Source organism: Coffea arabica, chromosome 1c (genome assembly GCF_036785885.1).
Source record: "Coffea arabica cultivar ET-39 chromosome 1c, Coffea Arabica ET-39 HiFi, whole genome shotgun sequence".
Taxonomy (NCBI): Eukaryota; Viridiplantae; Streptophyta; class Magnoliopsida; order Gentianales; family Rubiaceae; genus Coffea; species Coffea arabica.
Window position 1 is genome coordinate 56,393,007 of NC_092310.1, and position 24,150 is coordinate 56,417,156.

A 24,150-nucleotide genomic window follows, 5' to 3' on the forward strand; every position below is an offset into this window, starting at 1 on the left:
TTTATTACAGTTCTATGCATAATGCACTTGTATTATTTTAATGAAGTTCAGTAACGTAGTGAAGTCCCTTGTCTATTAGTATTAGCGTTCAGAGTTCAGACAATTATCTGGACATTTTTAAGCCCTTTGATTTGCCTCTGAAGAAAGAGTATCGTTTCTAGTTTTGGCCGACTTGGACAAATGAATCCGTAGTCTTGATTTCTTCTGTATTCTACATCGATCCTGTCAACTTATGAATCAAATCTTATTGATTACCATTGAAAAGAAAAGAATCCCATGTTACTTCTGTCTTTGTTAGCACGAGAGAAGGATTGATTACCTTGTTTGTAAGCTGATGCTAGAACGAGAAGGATATATAGCAGTCAAACAACTGCTGGAGTGCAATATTCATTCGAACCATGAGGTCTTGTCTGTGTTTTTCTTCAGTTAGCTTTTGGGTCTGGATCGAATGATGACTTCCGAATTTCGAATTTTTTTTGTTCGATTCACATCTTCTTTAACCAGAAGTTTGCACATCATTCATATAAATCAAGACCTGAACAATGGATGATTCTGATTGTGGAAGTCCTGTTATAGTATCATGTATGTGGGAAAATGTTGTGATCAGTTAGCAGCAAGAATACCAAAAAAATCAGGAACAGCAGTCTTCTTTTTTCGTGGCGAAACTGCAAAGTAATAAAAGAATGAATACAAGAAAGCATCCAAAAGATTGTCTGTCAATTGAACAACTGATCCAAAAATGCTAGACTTCCATCTCCATAATTACAGTCCAGAAGCAAAATGTTTCCGTGACTGAAAAGAACACAGAATCTGAAAAGTATAATACTAATAATTTAGTCTCTAATCCTCATCCTTATCTCTAAAATAAGAGCAACAACAAACAAAGCAGCAAGAACCACAGCATAGCCAGCATTCCAAGAACTTCCTGCATCACTGATATGGATCCCATAGAAAACGTTCGCCGCGGCCAGCACTATCAAAGCTCTCCCAACGCCATGATGGTACCAGTTCCAATATTTCCTCACTTTCGATTCTTTATCTGGCCGAGCCAAAACCGCCATCAACTAGCAAGAAGTCAGTTCAAACAAAATTGGTAAGAAAACAAGAAGACTTTGTATGCCATGCATGCATGATATACAAACTGATTATAACTTGCAAATAATAAAAAATGTAACACGAAAACGAACCAACCTGGAGGCAACCAAGTACGAGAACGGTGATGCCGATGGCTTTGTGTTTATCCACGTTGGCGCTGACACGATTGCTCAAGACAAGACCTGTAATAATACCTGCGAGACCCAGCATAAATCCCAATGATTGGATGGCTGCGTGGGAATAGAACCATATTGGATCCCATTGCCTCATGTACCGAGCCACCATTGCTCCGATCGCCATCAGAATTCCCCATCCTAGCATCACTAAGATCCCGTGGCTTTTTCTCAGCGAATTTGTGTTTGTACTCGTGGTTTGAGTTTGACCTGTTGTACGCGCATGATCAGCCAGAGTGATTAAACACAAATATATAATGCTTACAACTTCTGGGATTCTCTATATATAGGATACATAGTAAAAGTCATCTAAATTCAGAACGGATCGATTTAGGTTCTGAGAACTAGTAAAATTTGTCAACTGTGATGGGGATAGTCTGACCCCATCAAAACTGTGATGGAGAACGAATGAGATTTAAGAAGAAGCGGAGAGGGGGAGCAGGGGGTTAAAACTCGAACCTCTGCATTCTGAAATCTCAACCTTATTAACCATTAGACTAACGCCTCATTGGCTCAGCCCCTCTGACAAACTAAACAAGACCATGGAAATCAACCATCCTTGCGAACGTACAAGGACTATGCATATGCCAGAAACGGTTGACTACAAATTTGTGAAGTGAACGCGTAGCCTTAAGATTCCAAAAGATTACATGTTATACGTGGTCAACTTGATGACGAAACGTGAAAAAACAGCAACTAGCTGACCTTCAAAATAAATGGAAAGAATGGGCAAGAAAAAAAAAGAAACTCAAATACTGCAGCATACCCTTTTAGTCCTTACCGGTACGATTAGTCGTTCAAGAGAAAGTTCGCAAAGTTCAATGGATCACGCGTCTTCAAAAATATTGGCCTAGTCATCCTTTTCATTTCTTTTTTTTTTTTTTTGGGTAAGTATATGTTCAGTCGATTTTCTGAGATCAACCTTACATAAATACATAATCTTGTTTTTCCCAAGGAAAACCTTAAACAAGTTGTATTAAGACACAGTCGTACCTACTACCTAGTACAGCAGAATTAATAGGTTGTATTAATATACAGTTGTAATTAAATTCATTAATTGATTGAATTACGAGGTGGATTATATGCACGAATGGTTCGTAAGGACTGCTTTGAAACCAGTTCCCAAGAAAACTTCCCTAAGGTAATGGGGAACGGATTACTGTTTCTGCTTATTTTACGAAATTATGTTTAAATGAATACATATTAATAAAAAAAAAAGGTGTATGCATGAAATTCTGGTAATATCTTTTATTTTTCTCGAACAACTAAGAATAGCAATCTAAATATATTTTTCTATCAGAAGTTACAAAGTCAATGTTTCTATGGGAGTAAATCATGCTAAAATATATTTAAAAATAATGCCACAAACTTGGCAGTTGAAACACGAAGATGCTGATTACTGCAACAAAAACTTACGTACCAGAACATGCTGAACTCAATTAGAAATTCAACCTCATAAAGAGACCAATTCATCGAGTTACCTGTGAATCATGTGGCTAAAGCTACCCTTTTATAGATGTCCTCTGTAGCAAGGAGAGGACACTAGAAGGAGGGCTTTGATTCTAAAGGCTAATGATTGTGACCACATCCTTTCAGGTCACAGGCTTAATCATTTGATGCCTTCAAAACCAAGGAATCATCAGAAAGTAACGTCTACTTACTTGCTCTTCCATCTTAGCATAATACATTTCAAATTTGCTTGGCTGGTTTCTTTCCTTAGATGCCTTTTTTTTTACCCTCCTCAGCTAATTGGTTTTTCAGTTTGAAGCTACAGTCACGTAAAAACAATAAATGGATATCATTATCCTTCTTCTAGAGGAACAAAAAAAAAAAAAGTTTTTCTTGGACGACAGTATTGCCTTCAAAGTCAATGCAACAGAGCGGTTGCAAGTTTTTAGCGGGCGACAAACTGCCTGCACCCAGCTCAAAGATGAAACAACCCAACAAAATTAAAGAAATAGTAGTACAAAAGTAAAGAATAGTTGTCAGTTGTCACGGTCTCCACCTACTGGGGTGGTCATCATGGTAGTGGAAGGGACGTTCAACAACTAATCCCACCTCACTTTGCTGCCCAAAAGTCTACATTATTAATCTTTAGCAGTGGCTGTAGTTCCTACATTAGATGATATTAACTAATTATTACCTTCTAATTAAACTTGCATAAATTCTCGTTTTCAAGGCACGAAAATTTGTTGCCAAAAAAGGGCATGTAAAAATGACAGCACAGTTTTCTTGAAGGGAAAATGACAACGCAGTTGATGGAACGGGTGAAATAGCTAAGTCGCAACAACTACCAAATATAAGTGTCCAAATCAGAGTGATTTAGGTGGTACTTGGACTTTTGTTACATGTGTCAAAATCAAAAGAAGGTGCTGTTGATTTTATGGTCTTCTAGGTAAAGATCAGAGTTTGAAGAGGCGTACCTGTGGCATAATTCAAGACGGTGGAGACATAGTCGGAGTGCTGTGTTAAACGGAAGCTTGGGGGTGAGGGAATTTGGTTCGGAGGCCCGAAGGAGTAGATAAGCAGGCTGTCGGGCGTATCGGTGTTGACCAGCTGGAAAGCCATGTAGATTCGAGAACTGAACGTTACTATGGTTGAGTTTCCAACCTCAAGGTTCCCTTGATCCGGCATGACCTGGTTGGAGTTCTTTCCCCCCAGATAGTATTTCTTCATGGCTGGTGTACCATCTGATCCCACCCACCCCACGATTGCACTCGAACCAACCATCTGTCCATTGGGTGAAAATCCCATTCCTATGTAAGCATTTGAGTTCGGGGCTGACAGAACATAGCTCCATTCACTTGCTCCTGTTTGCTTATACTGATCCAGAAAAAGGAGAAAAACGTTGTCCATCATTTTTGGGTTGTTAAGAATTCCTTTCTTGGGTTCTTTGGGAGAGGGACTGGAGGACTTACTCTGAGGATGAAACCATGGGGACTCCACACAGGATTGCAATTGAAAGAAGTTGTATCAAAGGGTAGTTGAACGTTGACGAGGTCGATGTTTGAACTGCATGAATCCGCTACTGCTTGAGAATTTACGCGGGAGAATAGGATCCCAAGCATGAAGATGGTTGCAGCTATGAATATTGAACATGTCTTCATCTCCATTTCTTGTGTTTTTCTCTCTTTAGCCTTGAAGCTTGATCTACGAATAAGAGCATCAAAGTGGTTGGGTAATATAACTAATCAAATAATGAAAGGAGGGAGAAGTTGACCAAGCTCTTTTCTTTTAGTTTTGGTTTGGAGGTCCAAAAGGAAATCTTTTACTCCGTCAGTAGGGCGTGAAAATAAACAAGTGATGCCGCTTTATGTAGAGAAAGAATCATAAAACAAATACGGGTTTGGTTATATTGCTTATTTTATGAGGTTGTATCATTTTATACGGCACCATGCTTTTGGTGGTTATGAGGATATTAAGAAACAATCCGCGTCTATATTGCAGCTGGCCTTAGCCGGTAAGGCTAATTAGTCTAAATTAGCTGACAAGGGAAGGGAATACATGGGGAGCCAGTCCAAACATTCTCATTAAGAATGTAAATGTGATTTATTTGTGCTATGGCATGTTCCGCAATGGAGGGCCGAATGCCTAAAGCCGTAAAGAATAGCATGCACTAACCAACCAAATTAAATCCTTGGTGCCACTTAATTAATCAGCGACAACTCGGTGCCACTCATTCATCTTATGTCAAGTGTTCGGTTAATTTAAATTTAAATCAGATATCACGTGGTAATTTAAATTAATTAGACACTTAACATAATCTCAGAGTTAGCATTGATTCGGGGAAGGGATGGGTTGAGTGGTACGGAAGGAGGGAGTGCCAGGAAGAGATTTCGAGTTCGAGTCCTCCTGCTTATACAAAAAAAAAAAAAAAAAAAGTTAGCATTGATTCGCCTCTGAAAAAGTGACACTGAAGATTTCAATTGCTAAACAACTAATTTCTCTCATAAAAGTCTCGGTAGACACTTATATTACTTGTTAAACTAAAACATCAGCCTCAATTCACCCAAACTTTTGAAATCCCAAAAATTAGATGCTCTAAGATCATATCCCCTGCTATTACCGCTTAAATCTCACAATCCCCCTACTTAAACATAAATAAATAAAATTCCGACTAGCACTGAAACTCTACCTATTGCACCTATTTCACTAGTTTGTGAAAGCCGCAAAACAAATGTATGCTCCAAATCGTTTGTTTCGGTTGTCTAATTCAATAGTAACCGCATTAAAAAAATTTCAAACCTCAAACATTACTCACATTTGGCGAAATTCTCCCTTTTGCTGGATTCGACAGGAGATTTTGTCACATAATAACCCCCCCCCCCCCCCCCCCCCCAAATCTCTTCCTCTCCGGCTTCCATGGTAAAACGAGATGCAAAACTATCCCAGAAGAGGTGACTCAGTCCCGCATACAGGGACGTCCGCAATAACAAGAAGAGGAAAAGAACAGAAAAGAAAGTGAACGCGACGAAAAGTATGCAACACTAGCAAAATCGTGACAGAATACACTACCCTTTTTCTTTAAATGGGCTTTGAACATATATCAGCCAGCATCTTGTTCTGCTAAAATACAATAAACAAAATCCGATCTGCACCTCTAAACCTGCTTAATATCTAAATCTTGGCCGTTTAAACTAGACAATCTCTCGACTCAGTTACTAAGAAATGTCAGACTAACCATCAAACTTGCCAATTTCATCTAGCCTCTCAAAATACAACAAAGACATAGGAGGTTGCAACAGAAACTAAGACATGCTGCAGGTTTAAAATTCTCCAAAATCTTCTATAAAGTGTACTTGTTTGTGAAGCTTTCCCTAACCCCACAGGGACTCAAAAACCGCCCAAGGGTTAGCATACTGAATATTTTGAAGAGCACTACAACGATTTCATGTACAAACAAATATGAACTAGTCTCTGGAGGCTACTTGAGTTATGGAATCAGCAGAAGCCTATGATGCTCCAATGCTCAGAATAGCTTTATCAGCTTTGACCCTCCTATAAAAGAGTACATAGGCGGCAGCAGACTTCACGTCTTCTTCATTTATTGGTGATATGTGGCTGTCGTCAAAGTTATACCACCTATTTTCATCAAGAAGCTGTACATGAAAGATTACCACAAATTCAAACTGTGGTCAGCAAAATCATGAGACAAGTTCTTCCAGAAAAAACAATAGTAGTCAACAAGCACTTTAGTAAAGCACCACAAAACTGAGAAAACTAGAAGACTAAATAGAGTGAAGATGACTAGGAGAGCCAGATGCTTGTATTAGTTGCATAGCAAAAACAAAAGCAGAGCCAGACTTTCAACGTGTTGATCAACATATGACCCAAAAAGGAAAAAAAAAATGATATGCAAAGAAAAATGTGCACATACCACAGCTCATATATAGTGATCCCATTACAGAATATACATAAGCTACAAAAATGATGCAATCCAAGTTTGCTCAACATCGTTAAGTACCCCATCAAAACATTTCTATCTTGACAGACAACAAACAAGCACCACAAATAACAACTTAAACTCAACTCCCTTAAAGGGAAAGGTAGATAAAATTGTATAACCTTAATGTGAGCTGTGTAGTGCCCGCTTCCCATGCCACCATAGTGATTTGTCAAGGCATACAGTTCATACAGCTGCCGCTGTGAGTTGTTCTTGTTGGCTACATAATTTGTCAAGTCGAAATCATGGATTGGAAAATTGACAAAGGTTTCCAGCTTGTGCTTCATGGACCTACTGTATGAGAACCTTTTAAGATGGATGACAAGCACTTCAGGAAGCCTCCAAAGGTCCAGCTTTTTACTCGCTTGTCTTCGCTCCTTGCAACGAGGACAGTACCTTCATCATTCAAACATTAGCCAATCAAACCTATATACCGTGAATTGAATCCAGATGGATAATTACATAATTTTTTAAGATATCTATAATACAAAACATCAGCAGCAACAGAATACACGCACATCCATGAGGAATACAACCCAGCTCCCACAGCTTCACACTTAGCTTAAAATAAGAGTTCCTATAGGAAAGTAGAAACGCACCACATGTCTTCAGGAACCAGCGGCTCCTCACGTAAAAATGATTCCAAGCAAGTATACAATGACAAAGGCTCAATACGAGCTTTCTTGGCAGTGGGCCCATATCTTGATACTTCTGGCAAGTTTTCCAGGTAGTGTGTATCATAATTCTTTAAAAGCTTCTTTGACCAATCAATAAATACAAGTATTGATGGTGATGATGAGGAGTACTTGAGTGCCTTATCCTCCCCAACACTTAAGTCAATGCAAACATTATTTTCATCAACAAACACAAGTGGAAGTTTCTGCAAGTTTCTCGCTCTCAAGCTGCCACCATTCCCATGTCGTCCAGAAACATAGGTTTCAGTGCATTCCTCAGTTAAACCAGCAGCTCGAGATGATTCTGTAGCTGCTGCTGAGGTGCGAGAACTAGTCAAACTGGGATGCCCCACATTTTCAGCTCTTAACATCGGCAAAAGCAAGGTGTGAACTATTGACTGTATGTCATCACTTGTAATTACATCCTCACATAAGATTGATGATACAAGAGGTGTTCCATAAGGTTTCCAACTCATTGCACCCTGAGCGCCACCAGTTTCCCTGAACAAAGCAATCAGCGTTAAAATAGAAAGCAAAACCTAAACCATGAGGCAGGATAGTACTGGGAACCTTTTTTACCAAGCAAATCTCAAGGCATGGGCAGCGTTTTACAGATCTTAAAGTAGAGCAGTTTAGATGAAGCACAAAAGAAAGAAGTGCTTTGGGTTCCTAATGATCTTAGAAACTCCTTTTTCTTTAATGCTTAGGATAGAAGTAAAAGGACTAGTCAACCAATTTCGTAGGTTACTTGAAGAAAAATCTGAAGAAATTTACACCTACAATGGTGCACATTTGAGTCAGTTTACACATACCTTTCTTCTCGGCGGTGTATCAACTGAAGAAATTTTGTATTCTTCACTAATTTTGGAATCTTGTAGGCAGCAAGGTGGTCATCATCTCTGATGGAAGCTAATGAAATTAAAGGATCTTCCAGGTATTGATATATATTGTGGCCCCGTATCTGTGAGGAACAAATTTACTTAAACAGTTTATCTAAATTATTTAGTATATGAGATCATCAAAAACCCAAAATTGCAAAAAGATTGGTTCTTCACAAGAGTTAATCAGAAATTAGCAGGCAAACCTCTGCAAGCAAAAGCTTCTCATTGTGCTTCAAAGAACATGCAATAGCAAGTGCTTGGATCAGATCCCTGCAACGTCCCTGCTTTGGGACAGCAACAGTGTAAGCAGCAGGAGGTGCACTCCCATCACACGTGAAAACTGTAACTGTCATACTTCGGTTTGACGTGAATTGAAGAGGCAATGAAAGATACATGAATGGATCAAATGTAACTGAGATTTTGTTACAAACAGGACAAACTAGAGTTGACTTGTATTGGCCCTACAAAATGGTAACAGAAACATAAATGTTAGAAGCAGTTTAAGTTATGTTCTACAGCAACTGTACAAGAGGAAAACAGTTTGAGAGAACGACAGTATGAGTAACCAGAATATGTAAGTGAATGGAAGGCTACATATTCAGCAAGCAAGAGATATCTAATCTGCAAATGGAAGTGCTCAGAACCAATTTTCTTTTAGAAGCCGAATTCTATTTGGTGCTGACAAAATGATGCAAGTAAAATAAATACCCATCTTTCTTCAGGTTTGTACCTTAAAGAAAGGAGAACATTCTAGACAATGATATACAAGCAAAACCGTAATCAGCCAACACAAAATCACCCAAAGTAAAACCTAATGAATGCACAAGCAAAGTTAATTCAGGTTGTAGCAAAAGAAGAAAAACAAAAAAAGGTAATAAATTTCATTATGCAGAATCCAACCCTGAACTCCACGTGATCACAATTATTTTTTAGACTAATCAGAATCAAATCAGATACACAAGTTCACAACAACTAGATGACAGGCATATATAACCCGCATAGGATTGTACCAGAATACATCTTTACATATTGACACCAAGAATATTTGCTAAGTGGCATATTTACATGGCTAACTAAGACTTTAGGAACATATAGCTAATCTGCTAACGTCCCTAATTAGAAGCATAGTCTCATGATAACTCACTTGGCATACATCCACGATAATCGAATCATTACGAGCAATGTGATTTGCCCAATACTCATCTGCTATTTCTTCATCAGGTCGACCATCTGCATCTTTAGATTTTATGTAGGGTTTATGTTTGACACGATTAAGATCTTCATGAAGCCCATCCAACAAGAAAGCAAGGAGCTCCTGCACACAAATGGAGGTATTTTAATTAGCTTAACTTATACGGCATGTACTCATAAAAACATGGTCATACTGAACCTGAGAATCGTGCTGATTGTATCCACTGAACTGCGGTGCAAAGCGAGCAAGCTTAGCTTTGAATGGCCGAGGGGCAACAGGAGTTCGACCTGGCGCCCAAAGCTTCCGGAGCAATTCACCAAATGCTAAGGCCAACTCACCCTGCAATTTCAAAGACAAACTTCAGAAAAAGAATGAGATCTCTACTAAAATTATCATGTCATCTGCTCACAGCAATATTACAGCACTCTGAAACGCATGAAACCTATAGAAAAAGATTTTTATCTGCTCCAGGATCTCCCTATGAATGCAGACATCTTATTCAGATAAGAGTAACCCATCATGGGAGAGTTATTATTTCAGCAAATTGTTTATCATGCATTGGGCTGCAAGGAATGCTTGGAATGTTAATGAAGATGATTCGGAAATCAAAGTTCCTGTTGATCACTTAGTGGCTCGAGCCAGAAGAACTCAAGAAGTACTAACAGGGGTTAAGGTCCCTAAGGAGAAGGAATGGACTATGATCAGTTCAAACCTCCCTCCAGGTGGGTTAAAGTCAATGTGGATAGGGCAGCAAAAGGAAATCCAGGGGCGGCTGGAGATGGTGGATTAATTAGGGATGATATGGGGATATGGAGGGGAGGATTCTGCATCAACTTGGGCATAACCACGAATGCGGTGACAGAGTTGTGGGGGATAATCCGTGGATTGGACACGGCATTGGAAGGGAGGGTATCGGAGAGTGCTGTTGGAATCGTACTCATTAATAGGGCTGAACATGATTAAAAATGGTAATCCAGAGAGCCCCCATTTCAACCTTATCTCACAAATCAGAGACTGGGTGGCTGAGGACTGGGAATGCTCATTGACTCATGCTAGGAGATGGAAGTGCAAGCTGCATTGCAAAATGGAGCCTAACTCAACAACCAGTGAAAACAGAGCTGAGGGAGCCACCAGAATTAGATAGTTAGGAACCTTTTTGAGTTATGATGTTATGGGGGTTGCATCCCCTCATTTAGTACCATTGGCATCCTTGTAAAGGGCCTTTGGCCCTCCTTTGAACCCAATTAAAAAAAAGGGGATGATGACCTCACAATTGCACAGATGCAAAACTTTAAGTCCGGGCTTCAATTAACCTAAATTAAGTCTTAGCAGAAAATTAACTAAACAAAGCATGAGTTATCAGGGTAATTGAGACTTACAACCATGCCAAGAGGATTCTGCCTATTTATTTCTTGATAGTAATCTTCTCGGAAGTAACGTGCAAATTCTGGCGTATGAACAAGACATTGTATGGCACTGTTCATAAAGCATGTATTACCAAGATTCAACAACCCAGTCAAACCACAAGAAGAACCCCTTGTGCTAACACCAATGCTCCCATATGTCTTATCTGTTTCCCTAACCGATCCTAGATTTTGCAATGAACCGCCATTTCTAGATGAACCCTTGCTTGCAGATAATCCTCCAGCAATTGAGAAGCCTGACTGAGATGGCTCCACAAAAGCCAGTGTTCCATTATCAGCAGTCCCATTCTCCCGAAGAGAACTGGTGATGCTGCCAACGTTGTTATCAATAACCTCCACCAAAATCTGTCTCAGCATTTGTACATAAATTAGGAAACCATTAAAATGCAACTCTACCTCTCATACAAACTGCATAACGATTGCATCCTCATCATCAAAGGAGAGCAACAATCAATGGGTTGAAGAAAACTCAATAAAAGAAGTGAAATAACATTTACCAATTAGGACAAGACTCAGTATCCCAAAAAGATGAATTGTGTCGTACAACTAGAGGAATATGAGAAGTTTATGAAAAAAGTTATTTATATCATAGCAAGAAGCATGAAACCATGACAGACTAATTTTCAAAATCTAAAGACGAAAAAAAATCCTCCTTAGAGAACATTGATTTCAATTGAACTCTTTCTGATTTTAAGGACTGTGAAGAACCAAATGAAGGTATAACAACAATTGAGGATAGATTTGATTACTCTGTAGACACGATAGGAACTGTTCCCAGCACCCACCAGTGTTTCAAAGACCATGTCCTAATAAAAAAGAACAGAAGATTTCACTGAAAAAAACATGGGAAACATATATCCCACAGGAGTTGGGACACTTGCAGGACACTCATCATCCAACAATACCTGAAGTTAATAACATTAAATGTGACTCAATGAGTAGACAAATATACAGATTTACAAGAGTAATGACTTTCAAAATTATAGTACCAAAAGAGGAGAAAAGTTACGTCATCATGGCATTTAGACTACTGTAACTTTCTGAACTTCACTTGATGAACAGTTGCAAGGTGGACTTTCTTTTATAACACTCACTTTCTCTGTTCATTATATCAGAATTGGAAGAAAAGCAGTCCTAAATGAAATTAACAAATCAATAATGTGTCTCCGTGATCTGTACTGCCTTTAATTTGTCAGATCTCATATATTGCCAGATGCTGCTATCAATTCTATGACGATTTAAGGCATTTACTTAGACTTTGATACTTTCTTAAGCACGAGTACCAGGAATACGAGTTATTAGTATTCTACAAGCATGCTGCAAAAATATGCAAACTAATGAATAAGCTTTGTTCAAATAATTTGACAGCATTATAAACCACAAACACACACATTGTCTACATGCATATTGCTATATCTCCAGCAGTATACCAGAATTTACTAAAATATGTAGATAACTTGCTAAAAACTGGCAAATCTGGAAGCAGAAAAACTCGATAGCAGACAATGATAGATACTTGAATGGTATGCAAATGAGGAACCAAACAATGTATCCATTGAGAATCTAAGGTGCAACTTATATGGACAAGCTAAAACAGAGTGCACATGTGAAGCTACATCAGAATCATCACATTAGAATGTAGGTCCAGAGATCCCACTGCACGTCTAAATTTAGCACAGAAGGACAAAAATTGCCAACTAGTAAGACACAAATTACACCAAACTTAATTTGGGACAAGATTTTATCGACTAACGTATCCAGTGGACTTTGCGCCACTTGAACAGGAAACTTTTTAAGATAGCAAATATGAGCATGCTTTTATAAGCTATAGATCGTCTTACTAACGGCACTAGAAGGAGAGTCCGATGACTGCTAGAAGTAAATGTCTATTTACATGTAAGACCATAGTGGACATCTATAGCTATCTAACTTGACATCAAATGATTATGGATAGAATTGAGCGATTTTTTATCCATCAAAAACATGAAAACATCAACCTCCTTTAAAAGGAAAAAAAAAAGGCTTCCAGAAGAGCATAACAAACTTGTAAGATTAACGTGATGTGCATCACAGATTAACTTACGTCCTGGTCCATTTGTATATTTGCATCATCAAGTGTCTTTTCCATATCATTCATCAAAGCATGCTTCCGATGACTGAAGTAATCCCAAATGTACACCTGAAAGCAATTAACAGATTTATATGGTACAAAAGAAACATGATATTGGTCAAATGCAAACCAGAGTCGAACACAAGAACCAGCAGTGTTTACTTGATCTGGATTAAGGTCAAAAATTTCACAAGCTCTTTTGTGGAGTTCTCCAATAGTTTCCTGACAAAACATTGCAATAACCATCCATCTAGTAAGTTCAGTTATTTGAACTAGGAGAAAGAGGAGTTTTTTTTTTTTTTTTTTGCTTCTCATATTATCCTCTAGGACAAAGAAATGAGTCAAACACAACATATGGATACCTTTTTGCTTATTCTTGTAGTAGCTCTATCACCTTTTGGCATCAAATGTAATTGCAGCCGCAGAGGATAAACTTCCACAGACAACTCTGTTTTAGAGACACCAGAGTTGATTACTTTGCGAGCCACTGGAGGACCTCCTCCGTACCTGACCCACCAAGCAGTTAGTATTAACCTCACTGAATCATTAAGTAATCCTTTAGACCTTCTAATGTCTATTACACGAATGGATCATTAGAAAATATGATCTTAGCTGCTTTAAGATCATACAAAAAGGATATTCTAACTCCATAAAAAACAAAATTGGAAGGCATATAATGGCCTCCCCAAGAAGTTTTACGATGGTCCAGACCGACAACTAGGCACACTTAGTAGTCGGCCCATGATCAATGAGACAGTCTCGTGTCAACATATAAAAACCCCACTTACCAATTTATATACCAAGTGGGGCCCACTTGCATATGCGCATGCAGTCAAGTGGGCCCTTTGCATGTGCACATGGAACTACCTAGGCATGCACGGCAATTTGTCCACACCAACATAAAATTTTCCTAGCCACCCCACTTTTCTTAAAAAGATAATTTTGGCACTAAAATTTCAGGGACATCTCTGTAGTATGATAAACATTGGCAAGTGGATTTATTAACCTTCAATATGATAGATGAGTATTGAAAATCCAACAAAGGAGAATCTATCAGTAAATTTAGTTTATAATCTTAATGCAACAGCCTCCTCCCTGATTTACTATCACCATTCCCTGTTTTCCTCTACTCCTCTTTCCGTGAGCCTCATTTCTGCATTCCAATTTGTGGAATTTTACATTAAGTTTGACTCAAATATAGGAAATTAAATTTGGTTGGAATGCAGAACAAGGATAATAGTTGTAAAGTATACACCAGAAAGCACAAGCAATGAATTAACTTATAGGCATACAATTCAACTTACCATGCGCAGAACTGATTCCATACTTCTTGTGGAAGCAATATGAAGTCAGTGCCTTCCACGAGGGTCTCATGAAGCTCAGTCCGCGGTGTAGATTTATCTGAAGTCACTTCATACAATAAATCAGAATTGTCAATGCTTGACGGTCCCTTCAAAGAACTTGAATCGACAGCATCGTGGTGCTCAAAAGAGGATCCATTATTTGTATTGGTCGCTGGGCTTTGATTCACATATTCAAGCCACTCCTGCCACCATCTGTAAGAAGTCATAAAGATAAGGATAAAAAAAGCTTCATAATTTATCGCCACAGAAGTATGTACTGAGTAATTCAAAATTCTTACAACACTTAAATGAGCAACAATACCGAGTAATTCAAAAATTTTACAACACTTAATGAGCAGCAATATCGTAACCAGCGAGAATCTGATTCAAAGCTTAAGAGCAAAGGAAGAAAAGAAAATGCAGCACAGAAAATAATGTCGAAACTTTTAGTATTGCTAACTACTATAAACTAGAAGGAAACAAAAAAGGGAAAAAGAAAAACATATCCTACCTCCTGAATTGCAATTTTGGCAAATGAATAAAATAGTCAATTTAAAAGCCTTTGAGAAGTTTTAGAAGGCTTCCTTGGGCTTATTCTGCAAACACTAGAGAGCATGAAACATGTGGGAAGCAAAGCTTTTGGAGCGGGCGTTTTTTTGGGTGGGTAGGTGTTGTTGTGTGGGTGGGGCTGGGGGGGTGGTGGGGGAGTTCTTCACCTCCACCTCCGTACTCAAGATCACATATTTATCTGCTTCCAATCCTTAAGCCTTAATTTACAAAATGCAAGTAAAATTTAAGCATCGACCGGCATTGAGAGCGAAGTCTCTTAAACCCTAACTGTCCTAATCACGGTTTTTAGTCTTTTAAAAGAGAGAGAGAGGTGTCACAGCGGAAATAACGTCAGAACAAAAGAACCAACCGAAAGAAAAAACAAAACTAAGAAAAAGTTTCAGGTTAAAATCTTTAAAAGCATCCGGTTCGGAATAAGAAATACCTCTGATTGAGTAAATAAAAGGTATCGCCTTCTTTAGTTTGGGCTTCGGCGGAAACCGTAATGTCTCGGATAGTGAGCTTCTCTTCCTCCGGCGTCAGCTTCGGTGACGCCTCCGTCATTGTCCCTCCTCCCTCCGCCTCACTCTTCTTTACCCGTCAGAAACAAAAAGCTCAAATAATCGGTAGACAATAATTAGCCAAGTTACAAATAATCTACGAAATTCTTTTCCCAGAGAGCGGAGAGAGATTCAGAACCGATGGTTGAACGGAGGAAAAGTGGGAATTTTTAGGCGAAACAGAGAAATGGATAACGGCAGATACAGCAGACGGAGCCGAGGGTGACGATGGCATGGGATTGTATCTACTGTCCAAAAGTATCTATACAGCTCCCCCCCTTAAAACTGGTGCGGACACCTGTGGAGGGTTTATGTAACTCCGATTCACACGTCATTCTGATGTCAGCACTTTGCATTTTCCATTTTTCTTTTTTTTTTTTCCAAGCCAAAATAGTAGTAGTACTACTTTTGTCATGAACTTACAATCGGATCAGAAGATCCATAAAAAAAAGTTTGAGACAACAGATAATTAGATTATGATACTCAAAATTTGACATTTTTCTTTTGATTATTTTGAGCCACTTGGATATTGTTGTTATTCCAATTGATCCCGTGTCAAATATATATATTAACACTTCTCATATACACACGCAGAGGGATTCTATAATTCCTTTCGAGAATCACGCTCTCAACTTAAATTCACAAACATATGATGAAATAAATATGATTAAATAGTAAAATAAGTTCACAAATATATGATGAAATAAGTATAATTGAATAGTAAAATAAGTATTTTTAATTTTTATATACCATAATTGCAATGAATGATTTAAATTATATATATATATATATATATATATATATATATATATATCACTATCTTCGTATATCTTCATATTTTGAAAAAATATAAGAGTAAAGTTACTATTATAGAATTTTGCCACATTAACAATACCCACATTTGTTGCTGTTAAATTTTGCCGTATCATATTCATTTTTTGATGTACGTATTTGTGAAGAGCTTCAACTCTCTTTCGGAGGCCTGGCCACCAAATGAAATATTAAACATAAGGTGAGCAAATCCCTGCACTTAAGTAAGATTGTCTGGTCGCGCATCCCTTCAATTTATCCTTAAATGAGTTGAGAGGTTCTTTGAGAAATGACAACGAAAGGTAAAGCCATCATCAGGAGTTTACGATTCCCTACTTATTATAAACCACAAATCCTGCATTCACCGCTTTTCACAGGAAAAAAGATTTACAGGGTGAAAAATCCTTCTCACGTTTTTGACCAAAAAAGGAAAAAAAAAAAAAAAATCCTTCTTACGCGACTATGAGCCAACCAACCGTATACACAATCGACAAATTACTCCTAAAAAAAATGAAAAATAAACAACAGCACAAGATAAATCTAAACTTTATGTAGCAGAACAACTAGACATAATTAGCCTGTTTATTTAGCTATCTGTTAATCACAATGGTCCCAATTCCAGGGACACAGTCAAAAGCATCATGAGTGAGCAGCCCACATGAGGAGAGCCAGCCAGCATCTCAAGATTTCTTAGGCAAGGACGCCCGAGGAAGAATGTTGTTGGCAAGATCTTCGTTCAGCTTCACAGGAAGCGGCGGCATCTGCTTCATTATCTCTGGCAGGTCATTCAAGCTGCATGTACAAGCCAGCTCACATTATCACACATGGCAGTTGTGGACAATCATAAGAACTAATAGTTCAGTTGAAAAAACGAAAACAGAGTTCCAGTGGAGTTCTCAACTCAACATATCATTTTAAACTCTCTTGACAATTAGCATAAATACTGTCCAATCATTTCCTCAGAATGTGTCTTCTTGCTCTTACCATTTGTAAACGCCCTTCCCTGGGGAATAATCATCCAGATCTTAACTACTGAAAAGTCCCTATGCAGTTTGAACCATGGTCCATTGAAACGGTATTTAGATAAAGAAACCGTCTACAAATTAAATGGGAAAAAAAAAAACATCTTTTAGAGGCGTATCAGGATCAAATGTCATGAACCCCTTTTTTTCTGGAAGATCAAAGCAGGTTTAGGATTTTAAAATCAAAAGAAAGGAACAATACAGGAAAAAAAAAATGAAAATTCAGGAGGACAGGTGAAAAAACGTGAAGGATAACATTAAGTTTCTCTTAATGTAAAACAAAAACATGCAAAAATTGTAGGCAAACTGGCCAGCATGACGTACTCGTTCATGATGCTAAGGATATTGTTTCGAGCTTGGCAAAAGAGATTTATATTCTCTTGTATCTGCAAAAAATTTGGATAAGAAAAGCACTGTCAATATTAGCTGTTCACAACCAGGGACTAAGTTTTGCAGTAATATAAATGCCAAAGATGTCAATGAACAGAAATTATATAGAACGCCAATAGCATGAAGAAATTCTCAAGCGACATCACTAATAATGTAGACAATACCATTGCAGAGTGACAGAAAACTTTTCATAACACTGTCGTAAGAGAACTGCATATTTCCATTTACGCAGCTAGACTTATTTCAATTATTGTCACTGCTGGACAATCACTGATATCATCTGACACAAGATAACAAATGAAAAGAGAAAACCTCACTATGACATAACACATCATTCCTCAATTACAAGGAATAGTAAGAATTCCAGAATAAAATATTGCCAGAACTCTCAGTTTTAGAAGATTGCATCATTTTTCAACCACAAAGCTGGGCTTCAATAACTGCCAGCAGCAAAAGAAATCAAAGTTGGGTAGGAAGCAACCTAATTATTAGTTTCAATATTCAGTTGAAAATGGCATCAGGAAACTGCAACTACATGAGACTACTAGCCTCCTGTTCTTCCTTAGAGTGAAGAAAAAAAACTTCTCAAGAGAAAGAATCAAAAACTTTAATCACCTTGAAAGCAGCAAAATTTGCAGAAATTTGGTCCAAGGCTTGAGCATTTTGCTCAAGAAGCTGTCCAGTTGCACCACCTATTGCTGAAAAGCACAAATGTTGATCAAGAGAAAGAGGAGCAATATACTGATCAGACAGAACATATCAGCCATCCAGCCTTGCATTTCATGATTAGAAGCGGGAGAGGAACGGAAGATTTATATAGTTACCCACTAACGCATAAAACTGTCGACCAACCTTTATAAGAGATGCCATCATCACTGTCCATGGACATCACTGACTGAGCATAGGGTGGGCCATTTGTACGGTTACCCGCATGAGACTTTGGAAGAGAATCTGTAACTTTTTCCTGGGAGCCAAAAAATAAATTAAAACATAAAACGAAGGATTAATCTTCCGCACACTGACGGTGTACACATTAGCAGGGTTGGATGCATGCCACATATGTAAAATTTAGATTTCAAATCCATATTAAGTTTAGTAGTCATATATCGAAGCCCAACACACTGCCAGTGTATAGAAGATCAATACGTTACTAAAATGGATGTGTTGTTTAAGTGAACTACATAGGTTCCATTCTCCTGATACAAGAGAGCCAGATCCCATTCCATCAAGTTGATCAAGGCCCATCAGCATTAAAAACCAGCACAAATCTAGATGTAACAGCCATCAGATTGGTGTTCCTTCAACCCCATCACAACCAAGTCCCAAATGGCGTAACAAAGTCTAAAACTTGCCCCGCAGTCCTATTCTCAATAGTGGTCCAAATAGACCTCCATCAACTTACTGCAACAGAAATATGTGGTATGCAAGATAAGCATCTCAAAGCAACAATCAGCAGGCGAGCATTAAGATGGAAGCACTGAAGGAGGCAAATCAGAAGCAACAGAGCAGGCAGGTGGACAACAAACTAACGGCATCTGCTATAAAGCTAATTGTCATTATTGGATTAAGACGACTAAATATAGATTTTGAAGGGAATATCTAAATGCAAAAGCAACTTCGCTTTCTTTAATAAGAAAAATATTAAGCAAAACAACTCCAGACATCTCTGGTTTAAATCATTTGACTTTCTACATTGGTCGAATAGCTTACTCCTAAACACAAAGCCCCATGCCTGCCTCAGGGGTAAGGTTGGCGCCTTGGTCACAATAAATCTCATGTTTCATTATGGCTCGATACAGCAATATGGTGGTGTTCATGAGTGTAATTTATTCTACCAAAGACCAAATAGTGTTGAAGGAAAAAATGGTTGCAGCACAAATTAAGAAACCTCTGAATCTCACAATTGTGGATTTCAAGCAAGGCAGAGATGACAACCTGCAGTAAGGCAATACCTTTTTGTCTTTACTTTTCCTTGCTGAATTATGGTCATCCTTCCGTCGCTTGCCATTTTCCTTCTTCTGCAAAAGAGAAAGGCATGACTTTTAGTGGTACAACACCGTAGGACATACTAATTAGTCAAAAGGAAAATCAACCCCTCTGAATAGCATGCCTTTCTTTGCTTTGCTCCTACATTTAAGAAAGGGTAACAGGGGACCAGTAAACTATAAATACAACTTTCATCCATCATCGTTTGAAAATCACGAGAAAAACACTAGAATGTCGCTTAGATTGACCTCTCAAGGCAATCAAATGTTTGAAAAGAAATCAAGTTAAATTAGAATGCAACTTCCAATACCGTAAGGTCTAACAAGAACGAAGTGTATGCTGCCTTACTACCCTGCATGAACTGAAGCCACTTTAAAACATCAAATCCTTGACACCTAATTCAGCAGTAGAGCAACCTCACTGTTGTGAAAAGGCACTCCATTAAACATGTGCTTTTTTTTTTGGGCACCTTTAATCTCATCAAGATGCGCATAACAATTTATAGCTTAAGATAAAAGTTTCTTCAATATCAGAAAGTGGAATGCGGGAAGAAAGAAGGGGGTTGGGGGGAGGGGAGAGAGATATGAATATGGAAAGCTTACATTCATCCATCTGCAACGCAATGCTACATCACGAACTGTTTTATCATTTAACTGCCCAGCAATTTTAGCATATCGAACAATAATTCCATCTGATGAATATCTGCAGGACCCATCCATTTGTCAACTTAATATAAGTCTCCCATGCATGGGTACTGTAACTACATGGATAAGCACAACTAGAAAATACAATGATTGGATTACCTAATCAATGTTGAAACTTCAGAAACGACATTTATGGAGTACAAAGGAACAAAGTTAAAATGACTAAATCATTAAGAGATTGTGCTATCAATCATACCAAGTTCAAACTTTTGAATTTTAGTGTCTAAACCAAATCATTTACAACTTAGAAGTAAACATAAAGCTTACACATGTACCGCCTCTGAAAATGAAAGACATATTTTTGGCCACCTAAAGAGTTGACCCACTAGCATATCCAAAATTAGACCAGAGTCTAGACTACTATAATAACCTCCTCCTCCTCCCCCCCCCCCCCCAAAAAAACACGAAGACCAAGAAATAAATGATAAAAGAATATCAGAACATTGAGCGTAGCTGGTGGCAAAGAGAAACACATGCTCAGCCTAGGTTGATAATTCCACAAACAAAATCTTTGTAGCTTTCCGGTATGATAAATGGTCACATCATCTCACATTCACTTCGTTACCAATAAATTGATGTTCAGGCAGCTATACCACCATCAACACAAGGACAAGATTAAAAGAGAATGAAAAAGAATGAAACACATTCCATTAGAGATGACGAGAGCTGTTAACAATCTTGACAGCAAATGAATTTGACATCAATTCAACTCTGTCCGTATGTCGTACGTGATCATATGCCAGTTGGAAACGTACATTCAACGCATAACCAGATAAAAAAAAAATTTCCTAAACACTTTTCTATTATATATTCTTCAGGTGAGATAATTTATCAGTTGTTGCACAAAGTTTGTTTTTGATGCAGTTTATTTTGCATAACTTGACTTGTTGCAACTTTATTTATTTTTCTTTTGTACATAGTAGTTCTTCATTGAGAGTAAAATTCTGTCACACCAGTTAATACGCATAGCACGCAAAAACGAGCACATGAACTTAAATCAAAGAAAATTCAGCTACATGAACGATTTTGAAGAGTCTAAATTAACCGCACAGATCCACCAAACACACAAACTAACCTAAACTTTTGCACAAGTTTATAAATTCAAAAAATAAAGTCAAAGTTTTTGCTTAGGACAAAAAATTACTGACTTGTTGAGCAAATCTTCCAAAAGGGACTGTTCTTCGGATGTCCAGTCGGTATTAACACCGGGGTCGTGCATGAGCCCCGCCTGGTTAGGCCCCAAAACGGAATTTTCAGGAACGGAGAGACCGTTATTGGTGGCGCCATTTGCTCTTTGGCCGTTATTATTGCTGTGATTGCTGTTGCTATTACCATTATTCTGACCACCACCAGCAGCAGCAGCAGATGGATTCGCACTCGCAGCCATCAAGTTCAAATTTTGTCGACGGCCCAACTTCTAAAAGCTAAATTCACGACCGGTTTGGATTATTGGATGAAATTCGACAATATTCTTTTCCCTAAAAAAATTAACAGTCGGGCAGTGGATATGTAAAGAGTCTGCTAATGGATAGAGCTGAACACATGTGCTGACGCAAGGGAGAACTGTGAAGATTAAGATAGTTTATTTGCTAGTTACATACAACCAAAGGAATTTGGAAATGGTGTAGGGAAGAAAGGAAAGAGGATGGGAGAAAGCGGAAAATCTGTACGGAAATTGAGGTGTGGTCGATTCCTTTTTTTGGCTGCTTAAAACCTTTTTTTGGCTGCTAATTTAAGCAACTTCACTCAAGGAAAGGGAATCTCAGTCATTTCCCGATTAGGCTGTCCTGTTCATTTTAGGGCTTTTCTTTTTTTCTTTTAATTTGGAGAGGAATTGACATACCTATTTTTCTGAGTACCATACCTGGCGATTTATTTTCAACCTGTTATTTGCTTATTCATTGTAAGATGTGAAATCTCGTCTCTGGTGAATAATCTCTAGATCTCCCGAAATTATTAATTATGTTAAACTTTTTCTCGTAATGTTTGTTAAATATAATTAAATCTGCATCAGATGTAGAAAAATGTGGTTCTGCTCTTTGGGATAGGATAAAAGATAGGACAGTGGGTATGGGCGTGAAAGACGCAGGTACCGGTGTGTTTTCAATTGCCAACAAAATATGTACAATGATTGATATCCACGTCATACTTTCCGGTTCAATTGATATACTACCCCATTTGTTCTACCACAAAATCAGGCCCCAAAATTACTTTAAAAAGGAATTGGATTTTACAAATATTTATGAATAGGCGTCTAGAAAAGTTAATAGGTCACATCAACTACTAGGCATCATGGCAAAACATAAGAGGCTCTCTTGGATTATATATATTTTTTTAGGAGACTCGGAAATCTCTGATTAAAAATAACACTATTTACTAATTGTGTGTTTTTTTTAATATAATTTACGTGAAATAAAAGCGTAATTAAAATATGTATTAAGATTTTTTTTTTTTAAATCCCTCGTACCCTTGCCGAGTTCTTACCAATTAAACTCCCTAAATCGATTGTCATCCTTTAAACATGATATATCCAAATATATTTACATTTTTTGTTGATCACCAACTGGGATCAAATTGCATTAGAAAATAACCTACCATACTACCTTTCTCATAATTATTTTATCTCTAGTGATTAAGGCATGTTCTAATGTGCGTGCAATTAATAAAAAATTATATTTTTATCAATATTTGTTTCTTATAAAGCTTTTATTTTTTATTTTTGGTCACAGTCCTTTATTAAGCTTTCATAAAGAAAAAGAGTAGGCCAAGTTTTCGGGAAAAAACCTAAGCAAAAATTAGTTACATGAAAAAGTAACCATCTTGCAGCTTGTAACAATTACTTAAATAATAAAGAGGTGTATATTTTTGTCGTTCTTGAATGACATCATGCAAGACCCTCAATAAATTACACGAGACTCTTTATAGAAATATATTTTTTGAATATAATTTATCCGAAATAAAAAATATAGTTGAAATATGCGTTAAAAGAATTATTTAAAAAAATCCCACATACCCTTACTTAGTATTTATTTACCAATTTAAACTCCTTAAATCAATTGTTATTCTTTACGCATGATACATCTTGTATGTTTACATTTTTTTTGTTGGTACGAGTGTGGTTTTGCAATGAAAAATATATCCTATACCCGTACAACCATGTACACGGCTTTTTTTTTTTTATCTCGTGCCGATGCAAGAATTGTTGACTAGTAAGCTTTACTCTCGTGGCAATGAAACAGCACGATCATTTTTTTAATATTTAAATAAGTTGTACGAACTTAACAACACAATACAAGTTCTTATTTTATTATTTCACCTTGTTTAAAATTTTTATTTTTGATAATAAATTTATTTGACACACTTGTTTGATCTTGTATCTTAGATTTTAAAATTTTAATAGCAAAAAAAGTAAAAGCAAATCTTCTTATATATATTAACAATGTATATATTATAATCGTTTGATATATGAAGGTGTAAATTTTATATACATTCATATTTAACAGTGTATACATTATTAATGTTAAATGTATGATAGTATAAGAAAAATTAATCAAAAAGGTAAACTCTAATAGTTACCAATAATAGCTTTAACTAATTCTGAATTTTCTCTATAATAAATCTCCATATTTATCTTTTGCAAATGAGAATATTCCCTAGGTATCTTTGCTTGACTTCTGCTCTTAAAAATTTTGTTAGTACCTTAAACTTTATTAGTGTAAATATAAATGCACAAATCAATAGTCCTAATAAGGATAATAACTTCAGAGTTGATAATATTCATTATTAATAAGTTA

General features: G+C 37.3%; 3 protein-coding genes across 4 annotated transcripts; all 3 read right to left on the minus strand.

Annotated features, from left to right (window-relative positions):
* Positions 1 to 629: 629 nt before the first annotated feature.
* LOC113732233 (cytochrome b561 and DOMON domain-containing protein At3g07570) lies at positions 630 to 4,556 on the minus strand. The gene is made up of 4 exons (XM_027257904.2): positions 4,187 to 4,556; positions 3,692 to 4,091; positions 1,192 to 1,478; positions 630 to 1,064 (listed from the first exon to the last, which is right to left on the minus strand). Exons 1-4 carry the CDS (start codon positions 4,379 to 4,381, stop codon positions 834 to 836), a joined length of 1,113 nt encoding a protein of 370 aa, XP_027113705.1. The 5' UTR covers positions 4,382 to 4,556; the 3' UTR covers positions 630 to 833.
* A 1,211-nt stretch (positions 4,557 to 5,767) lies between these two features.
* LOC113732223 (ubiquitin carboxyl-terminal hydrolase 5-like) lies at positions 5,768 to 15,722 on the minus strand. The gene is made up of 13 exons (XM_027257892.2): positions 15,330 to 15,722; positions 14,297 to 14,548; positions 13,355 to 13,499; positions 13,155 to 13,214; positions 12,966 to 13,061; positions 10,838 to 11,227; positions 9,657 to 9,797; positions 9,411 to 9,581; positions 8,470 to 8,727; positions 8,198 to 8,346; positions 7,311 to 7,886; positions 6,834 to 7,107; positions 5,768 to 6,367 (listed from the first exon to the last, which is right to left on the minus strand). Exons 1-13 carry the CDS (start codon positions 15,446 to 15,448, stop codon positions 6,221 to 6,223), a joined length of 2,778 nt encoding a protein of 925 aa, XP_027113693.2. The 5' UTR covers positions 15,449 to 15,722; the 3' UTR covers positions 5,768 to 6,220.
* Positions 15,723 to 16,590: 868 nt separating this feature from the next.
* LOC113732211 (uncharacterized) lies at positions 16,591 to 22,420 on the minus strand. 2 transcript variants are annotated; one of them, XM_027257880.2, is made up of 8 exons: positions 21,505 to 22,420; positions 20,255 to 20,354; positions 19,619 to 19,684; positions 18,519 to 18,630; positions 18,282 to 18,364; positions 17,601 to 17,662; positions 17,239 to 17,350; positions 16,591 to 17,046 (listed from the first exon to the last, which is right to left on the minus strand). In XM_027257880.2, the coding sequence occupies exons 1-7, from the start codon at positions 21,741 to 21,743 to the stop codon at positions 17,284 to 17,286; spliced, it is 729 nt and encodes a 242-aa protein (XP_027113681.2). In that variant the 5' UTR covers positions 21,744 to 22,420; the 3' UTR covers positions 16,591 to 17,046; positions 17,239 to 17,283. The 2 variants fall into 2 exon arrangements, with proteins under 2 accessions (XP_027113681.2, XP_027113672.2); XM_027257871.2 differs by lacking the exon at positions 17,239 to 17,350 and having other exon boundaries at positions 21,505 to 22,414.
* Between the last annotated feature and the right edge of the window lie 1,730 nt (positions 22,421 to 24,150).